General features: G+C 38.3%; 1 protein-coding gene across 2 annotated transcripts in view; it reads left to right on the top strand.

The window, feature by feature from the left end:
• Positions 1,728 to 10,663, top strand: part of REL (REL proto-oncogene, NF-kB subunit) — a 50,372-nt gene continuing 41,436 nt past the window's right edge. Inside the window, exon 1 of one of the 2 annotated variants that reach the window (XM_005662527.3) lies at positions 1,728 to 2,304. In XM_005662527.3, coding sequence (XP_005662584.1) covers positions 2,295 to 2,304 — 10 coding nt within the window. In that variant the 5' untranslated portion in view covers positions 1,728 to 2,294. The remainder of the gene's footprint in view (positions 2,305 to 10,663) is intronic. The other variant, XM_013996137.2, reaches the window with a different exon arrangement.

Raw genomic sequence — 10,663 nt, 5'->3', positions numbered from 1 at the left:
AGCAAATTTTATTATCTTCTATTAAGTTAAGAAGCACCTAAACCAAATCAGTTTCTGGAGGTGAAATATAAACAAATATATGCAAAATATTGTCCATTCCTATTTGTTTCTCATCCTCATAATGGATTTTTAAGCATTTGTGTTCAGTTCATTCATATAGCTTTGACATTTGAAACTGTATGGGTAAAAAAAACCTGAAAAAAATAAACTAAAAAATGTGCCTGGTGCCAAAAAGAACAGAGAACATTACCCCTACTTTCTCATTTAGCAAAGCAGAAACTGTAAATGATTTCTCTTTTTTTAATTGGCTACAGCCTTTCTCTCTAAGATGTGTGTACAACTTTCGAAAAGCTAAACAAGGAGTTCCCTTTGTCCCTTTGTGGCTCAGCGATAATGAATCAGACTAGTATCCATGAGACTCAGGTTTGATCCCTGGCCTCCCTCAGTGGGTTAAGGATCTGGTACCTTGAGCAGCTGCGGAGTAGGCTGGCAGCTGCAGCTCCAATTTGACCCCTAGCCTGGAAACTTCCACATGCTGTGAGTGGGACCCTAAAAAAGCAAGCAAGCAAGCTAAACAAGCCTCTTATAGCTTTGTGCCCCTTTAAGATCTTTCTTGGGGCCTTGGAGCTATCTCTTGGAAATGTGAACATCAAGGAGGATGTTGCCCCATCTCCCTGTTTCTGTAGAAGTTTAAACCCTGGCTTTTAGCTCCAAGATGTAACTTCCTATTATTTTTCCTTGGGATAAAGACAAGTTTGTAATTGATTGTACCTGTCTGATTATATAAAGTGAGATTTCTTTTTTGTCTTTGCAATCGTCTTAACGCATCACAGTATGGTTTAATGTTTATTCAATAATAAAACTTTCATTCTTTTCTACTTTATTTCGTGAAGAGGATATTTTGGGAGTGGCAGGAGATTTTAATTATTTCCCCAACCGGATCCCCCAGTTTTGGCACCTGTATGGCAGACTATTTTCCATTACTCCTCCATATTTATTTTAGGCAGCAAAGGATAGTGGAAAGAGCCTGGAGCTTTGGAGTCAGACAACCCTGAATTTAAATTGTGCTTTTCTTTTTACTAGCATTCTAAAATAAGGACAAGTTACGTCTCTGAACCCTGATTGCCTCACCTATCAAATTAGGATAATAATACATTACAAACGAGGCAACTAAACTGACACTTAGGTCCTTTACACAGTAAGGAAACAAAGTAAACTTAGATTCCTTTAGTATACTAAACGTTACATTCCCTCTTTCCTCGGGCTATTTCTGTCCAGTCCCAAGGCAGTGTCCACATTAATCTTGAGCACAATGAACATCAGGCAACGAACTCACATTGCGGACCCTAAGAGCTTAAAAAGTTTTAGTTTGTAAAGTACGTTAACAGAGCCCTCGCAATTTAGACAGGCAAAGGAAGAAGATCGGGGGTCTCCGTATGCAAATATATGAATTACGACCGCGCACCGGCTACCGCGGCTTCCGCACTTCCCTTCGAGGGCGCTCGGGTACATCGGCGCTGTGCCGCCAGCCCGCGCGGGGGCGGAGATTTGCGTGTGCAAGAAGGGGAACCACCCATCGAAAACCCCCCCAAGCCCGGGAGGGCCGGCCCCACTTCGCGCCCGGCCCACCCCTAAGTGCTTGCCGGCGGTCGGCCCTCCTGACGTCACCGCACCCTCCCACCTGCTCCTGAACTTTAAGCCAAGCGCCCAAGAACATCCTGGAGGAGGGGGATTTCTCAGGAGCCAACAGCTTTCGCACGCTGGGGGAAGTCACCTCCCGGGTCCCAGCGTTCCCTGCGCTCCCGAAGGTCCCCCGTTCCCGCTTCCCAAACTGGATCCCAAGCCCTTGGGGGCTCCGGGGAGGGGGCGGGGCACGGGGCAGCCCAGCGCCGACGCACGCGCGCGAGTCTCAAGGCGTCCCGCCCCCTCCCGGGGGAAGGCGGCGGTGTAGGGGGCCTACGTCAGCTAGGGGAAATTCCCCTCCCGCCGGGCAGCCTGCCTCTCGGGCCGGCCAGAGCTGGGCTGCCGCTGCTGCTGCTGCTGCTGCGCTCCGCCCCCTGCCCCTGGCTCCCGCAGCCTGGACTGGCGACGCCGGGTGACCCGAGCGCGAGAATTAAGCGGGTGGGAAGGTGTGAGCCGCAAACCCAGAGGAGGGCGGGAAGGAGGAGGAGGTCCCGGGGGTGGTCAAGGGGATTGGGGATCCCGCTGGCAGAGGTCCCTCGGCCGCCGGACTGACTGACTGCGGCGGCCTCCGGTTCGGACGCTCGGAGCAGGGCGGCGCGGTGAGCAGAGCCATGGCCTCGGGTGAGTGTGTTCCCGCGCGGGCTACCTCTAACAGCGGGAGGGCAGGAGCGGGTCCGAGGGTCTTGCTGCTCAGAGTTTCGGGGGGTCAGTTTTGGTTGTGGCTCTTTGTGTCTTTAAACTCGACGCTGGCAAACTGTCAAGCTTTTGAAAAAGTGACAGAGTTCGGGGTTTGTGTGTGAAATCAAAGTCAAGCTCTGTAATTTGATGCCGTTGTAGTCGTCGGAACCTTAGAACTTCCCAAAGACTTGGGTCTTGGATTAGGGAAGTTAGAAGAATCTGAATGAAGGAAGACGAAATCCTCATATTTAAAAATTGATTTATTATTGAATTGGAGGTTTTACGTTTTAGAACAGGAAGGAGGATCCTTCCGACCTCAGGAGAGCTCTTTTTAGTTTAATCTCATCAGTTGCTGAGAGGTGATTGCTGTTGTTGCTGACAGCTGGGCAAAATGCGGTGAGGCTTTAAAAATTACCAGTGGTATTTTAATAGGTAGTAGGTGGAAAAGTTGCTTCAACCAAGTGGATCATTTTTACTGTGAAGTGCCTACTAACTTGTAAAACAGAAGTCGAGTTTTGTTTTCCTTTTTGGAAAGAAGGGGGAAAGACGGTTTTTTATTTTGTTTTGTTTTATCATCTCCGTGCTTTAAAATATGATGAAGCATGAAAAGAACTTTCTATCACTTATAAACTAGCAAATATTTATTTATAGTTAATACTTAATGTGAATCTCTTTCTTTGGGGAACCGAGTTTACCAAGAAACTGCTTCAAGGATGAGGGAGGGCCCCTCAGATCCCGCCATGGTTTAGGTCGGCTTGTAACCTGAGGCAAGCAAATCAAGTAGACTGAATTCGAGTGGGACTTTTATTGGAGTCTGGGCAAGGTTCGGGGTGGGGGGCCGGGGGGCGCTTTCCCGCCAGAGGGAGCAGCGAGAGCAAAGTCTCAGAAGCCTAAAAGTGCGTTAACACGGTGCCGGGAGGCTGAAGAGGGAGACTTGTTTATGCTTGACCCACATCCTCCCAACTGCCTGGTTCAGTGACCCTCGGAGGGCTGATGACTAGAAGAGAAGAGGAAGTAGAGAGCATAAAGGACTTTTTTTTAAAGGGTTGAGCAGAACAAACCCATAGCTGCTGCTGTAGGCTGAAAAGGAAATTGGGGTGGTTCACATGACATTTGATTTCAGTTTGTCTGTGGTTTTCATGTGAGAATACAAATGTAGTTTAAAATATTTCAACTTTCTCTTCATCTACTTCAGTGACCCCAGACTTCCAGATAATCTTGTAAATTCATAAATTCAAAGCATGTTAGATTTAAAGTGCAAAGATGACAGAAAATATTTGGTTAATTTATCATCAGAAAGATTTTGTATGAAAGTTAAAGAATGGCCAGCGTTATAGGTATAAAACAAACAAACAAAAAACACCCCAGGCTTCCGGCAGTTTAACCAAACTTTATGATATATGGCATGAATGTAATAATTATTTCAAAAGAAAGAAAAGAATTAGCCACTCACATAGAGTATTGTAAAACCTACATCATTCAAAAATGTGATACCGTTTAAACTTGTTTCATGACACTGTTTTGTCCTGTTGTGTGTACTGATTCTCTAAGTCGAAGGGGAAGAAATTAAAAGAAAAGGAGAGCTGTAGGGTAATTATCTTTTTCTTTCTTTACTGGGCTTGCATCAAAATGCACTATTCACAACGTAAGAAGTTATTGAAATTGTAATTCAATTATTTGAAAACCGCAAAACAAAAAATTTTTTAAAGGAGTCTGAGTGTACTTTCCTTAATGACTTGTAAAGACCTTACAGAAAAAGGTTATAAACAACCATCCCTGTTTTTAACAGTAATTTAACTAAAAGAGGACCAAGAAAACCTTTTGCTTAGTTCATCCTTGTCTAGTTGAGAGTGTGTATTAAAGTAGTATAAAACCTCAAAAAGTATTTTTATTGATTACCAAGCATTTAAGGCCATTTCTTCATTTCTCACCGGATGTCATATGTAAATAGGTGTGTGTAGTTGAATGTGTGATCTCTAACGTGAAAGTAGCAGATCATAATCTCATAAGCAAAATTATAAAAGTACCATAAATAACTGGGACTTTGAATGTTTCATTCTAAATTTTGTTCAACTAAATTATCAGATTATTTAGGAGTTCATAGTTCAGGTTCTGTTAAGCTGTCTTTATTGCTTATTCCAGTCTTCTGACACAATTAATTTAGGATAGGCTATAAGAAAAATGTTCCCAGTCACATCCAAGGTATGGATAGACAGTCATTACTTTTGTATATTTATGATTCTGTTCTTTTGAATGTAAATAAAATTAGCCATTATTTGCTCTGAATTTAAACCTTCTCATTGTTCCAGTAGAAAGTGCAAGTGTTCTTGTGTGTGCACAGCTCTGTTTACTAATAAATAGTACTATCTTTAGTAAAACATGTTTTAAGGTAGAGAGAATTTACTTTTATTTAGTATTAAAAACATTTTTTTGTTGAAGTATAGCTGATTTACCATATTGTGTTAGTTTCACACGAATTGCATAGTGATTCTGGTTTTTGCAGATTATATTCCATTATAGGTTATTACAAGATTTTGGTTGTAATTCCCTGTGCTATGCAGTACATTCTTGTTGCTTATCTATTTTAGATTTAGTTTTCTTTAGTATGGTTCTGTGATGCCGCATAATAGGAAGTACATGAAGAAATTATAAACCCACCACTTAACCAACTTTGCAGTGTAAATTTTAAGAGAATGTTTTCTCTTGAGTAAGGGGGGAAAAATCACTATATGTTTCAACTTAATCTTTAATGATAGAATTGGAAGCAGGAATTGGTAGGTAAAGCAAATGATTTTTATTTTAAGTAAAAAACTAGACAAAATAAACATGAAGGCTCCTTCAGAAGTGCAACACATGAAAATGTAGAGATAACCATGGTATAAAAGAATTAAAGTGATATATGATAGCCAGTGAAGGGAATGAGTGAGTGAAATGACTAGGGAGGAATCAGATGATGAGTCATAATTGGGAACATCTGAGGTTTGTGTAGTATCTTTCTCAAATATAATTTGAGGGACTCAGAATTTCCTTTTGTCCCATCTTTCTTTCATCTGTGTTTTCTACAGATGATTGTGTTTGTAGGCATATGACCCAAATAATTTCATGGGACATACTTACACAAAAAAAATTATTTAATTTGTATTTAAATGGGCATCCTGTATATTTGATTTTTAAATCTGGTAGTATTAAAACAGATGATTTGGATCTGCCATCTATTTTTACTATAGTTTCTCTACTTTTTTCACAGTTTTCTCTGCTTTTTTCACCCATATTCAAGATTTATATTCCCCTACCCTATACACCAAAGGCAGTAGAATCTCTTCGTTGAAATTTCTTACATCCTTTATTTATCTTATGGTACATACATCAATTAAATACTCATCTGCATATTCCCTTACTTGGATTCTTAAGACTCAGTTGAGAGAGTCAGCCTGATGTATTGGAGTAAACCTGGACTTTAGTTCATGATGGACCTGGATTGGGTTGTTTTTGTTTTTTTGTTTTTCCAGTTCTATCACTCTGTGATTTAAAAATGGGTATAACTACTTCAGAATCTTGTTAGGAGCAAATGAGGTAATGCATGCCCATTAATGTTAATTTTCTTCTCTACTGGAGCTGTTTTGAAACTCAGACATCTAGGAAACAGGAGCTATTAGAAACCCTTGGCACTTAATGTTGTTTAAGTATCCTGATGATTCTAGAATTTTATGAAACCTTAAAACCTATAAAAAGACAAGACCAGATGCTAGATAGAAAATAGATCTTTCAAAAAGGTATAAGAATACCTGTTAACTTTTAAACAATTTGAAATGGTTTTGTGTATATTTAAACTAGGGGAGTAGAATTTCACAGTGATATTTGGAGGCAGTCTCCTTCGTCCACTTAAATGATGGTAAGCATTGTGAAGAAAAAAGTAAAATAAAAATTGCTTGGTAATAAACCATGTGTCCTTTTGCTAATTGGATTGATGTAATTTATGCTTCATTTGATTTCTTTTACACCATCTGTATTAGTCTTTTTCTGTCCTTATGGGAACAGTCTTGAGTTTTCTTTACCCCTTTGTTAATTGGATTCAATTCCGTTCATGTGGGAAATGGTAGCTGAATTTTTATCATTATTGAGAAGAAATGGAAAAACTCACCTGTGTCATAAGGAAAAGAAGGTCATCAACATAATTCATGTGGATTCCTTGGTTTGAGGAAAGAAGAATAGATCTCATATTCTTTTTGTCCAAAGTGAGTGAGAGGTGATATTTGAAAAGCATATATTGTTAGTCCCGTTTGCTCCTTTGGGTCTCAGGCAGTCTGTTATCTAATACTACAGTGAAGCAGATGCGGTCTCCAGGTAGTTACTGAGTTGACACATTGACATGCTGTCTTCTAAGAAATGTTACTGACAGTAGCTAAAATACTGATTTTGTAAAAGATTTATTTTGAAGAAATCAGCATGGTTGAAGGCTATCTCAATAATAATGCTTTTCTCTCTTGCTTGCATTTAGCTAAGCTTTTTAGAGTGGGAAAGAGTTACAAGTAGTCAGAATTCCTCTGCCTAGTTTATCTATCACCTGGCCCATCCTTGTACATTAATTTTTGGATTGATTCTTGAGACATGAACACTGTTATTTCCATTTCTTTATGTTTTAAGGCAGTAGTTCTTAATCAGGGGTGTGTTAGAAGTGCTTGGAAGGTTTGTTTTTTTGTTTGTTTTTCAGTAACACATCTGGGCTTTAGATGGATTTATATTTCTATTCAGATCTCAGGTGGGATCAGGGCATGTATGATTTTGAAAAAACACCTAGGTGATTCTGATATACACCCTCAGTATGAACTTTGTTCCAGGAATTTCATTGACTCTAAATACTCACTTGCTTCTGCCAAGATGCCTTATCTTAAGCTAAGTTGCATTTATTTTAGCTTATTTGCCGTATCAGTTGTTATGACTTTATCCCCAGCTGCTTTTATGCTTGTTGTTCTTTGAATCCGACCCCATGGGATCCCAACTGTTGTATTTGCTAATGTCATTTATAATTTCTTTTTCTTAAAACTCCATATAATTTTGAACTTTCGTTTTATCAACTGTAAAATGGGATAATAATTCTTGTCCTCTTTTTATGAAGATTAAAGTTTAGATCAAATGAGAAATGTTTATTAAAGTGCTTTAAAACAGTGTTGTAATTACTATAATTAATATTTTTTCATTGTGCAATTGATGCTGCTTCCAGGTCCTAGCTGTAAGGTTTTAGTTAATAATGTGTCTATGGATGACAGTTGATAATCCATTTTTAACTTTTGCTTCAATGCACTCATTTTTTCAGTGTACTTTTCTAAATCTTAAAAACTCAGCACTCTTTCTTGCCTGAGTGCAAATAAAATCATAAACATATCTTGCAGGCATTTTGGCTGTACTTCAAATATTACTGTGATCCTTATTAGCATTTTATAGTACTGTTAAAATTTTAGGGATCAATCCCGGCTTTGCATAATACTGGTTGAAGAAAAGTACAGTAATCAACTCGTTTGGAACCGATTTTGAAGACATTTTTATGATTTTTCAAAACTGTAGTGATTGGAAATCGTCTTAGCTAAGAGTAGTCATTTTCTCTACAGTTCCCTGATTTGTATTTCACCTTCTTCCACCCCATAGATGATAGCATTTCACAACCTTTGATCTTCAGGAAGGATGGCACTTCAGAATACAGTACTGAGGAAGGAAGTGACTGGTACACTCTACAGATGCAAGATATAAATGATTTATAGTGAGGAAGTGTTTTTGTAAATCACAAATACAGATAAAGAAATTAGAATATGACTGGATATGAGAAGTATGAAGGTGTAGCGATTTTAGTGCCCTCAAAACACTGTTTTTTTCCGTAGTAGAACCAATTAGGAGAAATCCAAATAATTATTAATCTAGTCCTTTAGTGTTTAATATTTACATGAAGAAAAAGATCTTTAGATTTTCAGTCATTCGTTCCACAGATTAAATATCTGTGCAAGGCACTGTTGATTAAGTCACAATTCCTGCCTTCAGTAGTTTGAAGAAATAAAACAAGCAGGTTTTTTTTTTTTTTTTAAGAAATAAAACAGTGAGTCTTCTCTAACTTATAGTTATTTAGAATAATTGCCATAAACAAAACACTGCAGTAGTTTAGAGGAGGAAGAGATTATTTCCAGCTGGGGGAATGGAGAATATTACAGTAACCCCTGTTACTTGGTGATTAGACTTTTTACCAATAAAGAGCTTCTACAATAGGATGAATAGAGTTCAAGGGTGTTTAAAAGCCTTGATGTTATATGATAATATTTGTCATTTTTAGAATTTAAAAATCTTTTAAAAATGTTTTATCTAGTCTTTCAACAGCTGCTTTTCTGTGCTCCTGTCTACACACTTTTTTCATAAACTCGCTTCCTAATTTAAGGAAGTGTTGTATAATTAATGAGTATTTGAATGCTCACTATGAGCCTAGCATTTTTTTATTCACACTCCTCCCCCCCAAAGTTAGCCACTTACCATTAGTGATGTCATTCTATATCAACTTCCCACTAAGACACCTTTAAAGAAGCAGTGGGCAGGGATTCATTTGACCTTTAGTTCAACCACGTAAGTGATTTAAGATATTACTTAAAAAAATACTGTTGAGTATTTTGAACTTCATATGGAGAGGAAAAACGTACTTTCTTTTTTTCTTTTTTCAATCTCTTTAGGGCCGTACCCACAGCATATAGAGGTTCTAGGCTAGGGGTCAAATTGGAGCTGTATCCACTGGCCTGTGTACTTTCTTTTAAATATTCCTGCAAGGATATATAAGGATGTGAAATATTTGAAAGTGAATTTGATTATTTGAAATATACAAGGATATATAAGGATGTGAAATTGAGATACTCATCTGCATGCCTTATATTTTTCAATAAAATTGAAATAAGCATTGTGAACTTGATTAGGGTAAAGTCAGTTTTTCCCTTGCATTTTTGTCTTTCGAATGCACAGATAAATAGATAATAAATTCAAGCACAAGGAGTTTAAACCAAACAGAATAAAATTAAAGATACCAATAATACTTATTAACCCAAAGTAGAAAGTATGGAACTATCCATGATTCTTTACTTTCGCTTAACCCTAATATTCAGTCACCGAGGACTGTCAGTTTTATCTTTTAAGTAATCCTTCATTCCTGTTATCATTACCAAATTTCAGACATACCCTAATCCTTGTTACTGTAACAGCCTCTAAACCGTTCGTCTTGCTTTTTTCTCTTTTATTTTTAATCTGTCCACTGCCACCAGAATTCTTACTCTAAGCTGTCAAGCCGATCATGTGACTTGCCTGCATAAAACCCACCATTGATTCCCTGTCAGCCATAGAAATGAACTCCAAATCCCCAAATAGACTCTCTGACTTGTGACTTTCTTTTGAAAGGTAGAAGTATACTGCACACTTTCCTTACAGCCCCCCGGGGCTGTGTTGTGATTCTTCAGCTCTCTTCTCCTGTGCCAGGACACCTTTGGATGCACTCTTCCCTTGCCCTAGAATGTCTGTTTTTCTCCTTTTTCCCTCCTTTCTCCCCACCCTTTTGCTTCAGTAACTTTTTCTTTTCCTTTTGACGTAGGTAGGCATTCCTAACTGTTTTGCTCTTCCTGTGATTTTATGCAGAATTTTGTTAGCATAAACAACATTTTATTCCTTCTATGTAGTCTAATAATTGTGTTATTTGCTTCATTGTTCTATAAAATCCATGAAAATAACTGTTGTTATACAATCATAGCATTACTATAAATCGTTGTTTTCAAGAAAGCATCTGAAATAATAGTAGACCATTTATTGACTAGTCATTGTATTCCTGGCAGCTGGTAAGAACTTAATACTTGTTATCTTCAATCTTTGCAACAACCTTGTGTGGTAGGTGCTATTGTATTATTATCCCCATTTTACAGTGTGGGAATCTTAAGAGCTATAATACTTCCTGGGTCTTCAATGTTAAGATGTGGCTGGGTAGGACTCAAAAGGCCTATTCCTTTTACTACACTGATAAGACCCACTGTGTTACCCTTTCTGAAGATTTGCTTGCATCCTAACAAAGGATAAACCTTTTGTCAAAGAAGTGCATATCTAATTGTGGGAATTTAGAAATCACTAAATTGATCAAGGAAGGGTTTTTTGTTTGGTTTTAGTGGAAGACATCTTTACAGCCCTGAAATAAAGACACGTTGCTAGGTACCCCACTTGTAAGCACACTTGAGTGTCTTTATTGAACTGGAATTTCCATGATTTAGATAGTAAGGGAGATAAAGGTGCATATGTTTTA

This window comes from Sus scrofa, chromosome 3 (assembly GCF_000003025.6).
Source record: "Sus scrofa isolate TJ Tabasco breed Duroc chromosome 3, Sscrofa11.1, whole genome shotgun sequence".
In the NCBI taxonomy this organism is placed as follows: Eukaryota; Metazoa; Chordata; class Mammalia; order Artiodactyla; family Suidae; genus Sus; species Sus scrofa.
This window is presented reverse-complemented; position numbering and strand designations above follow the sequence as displayed.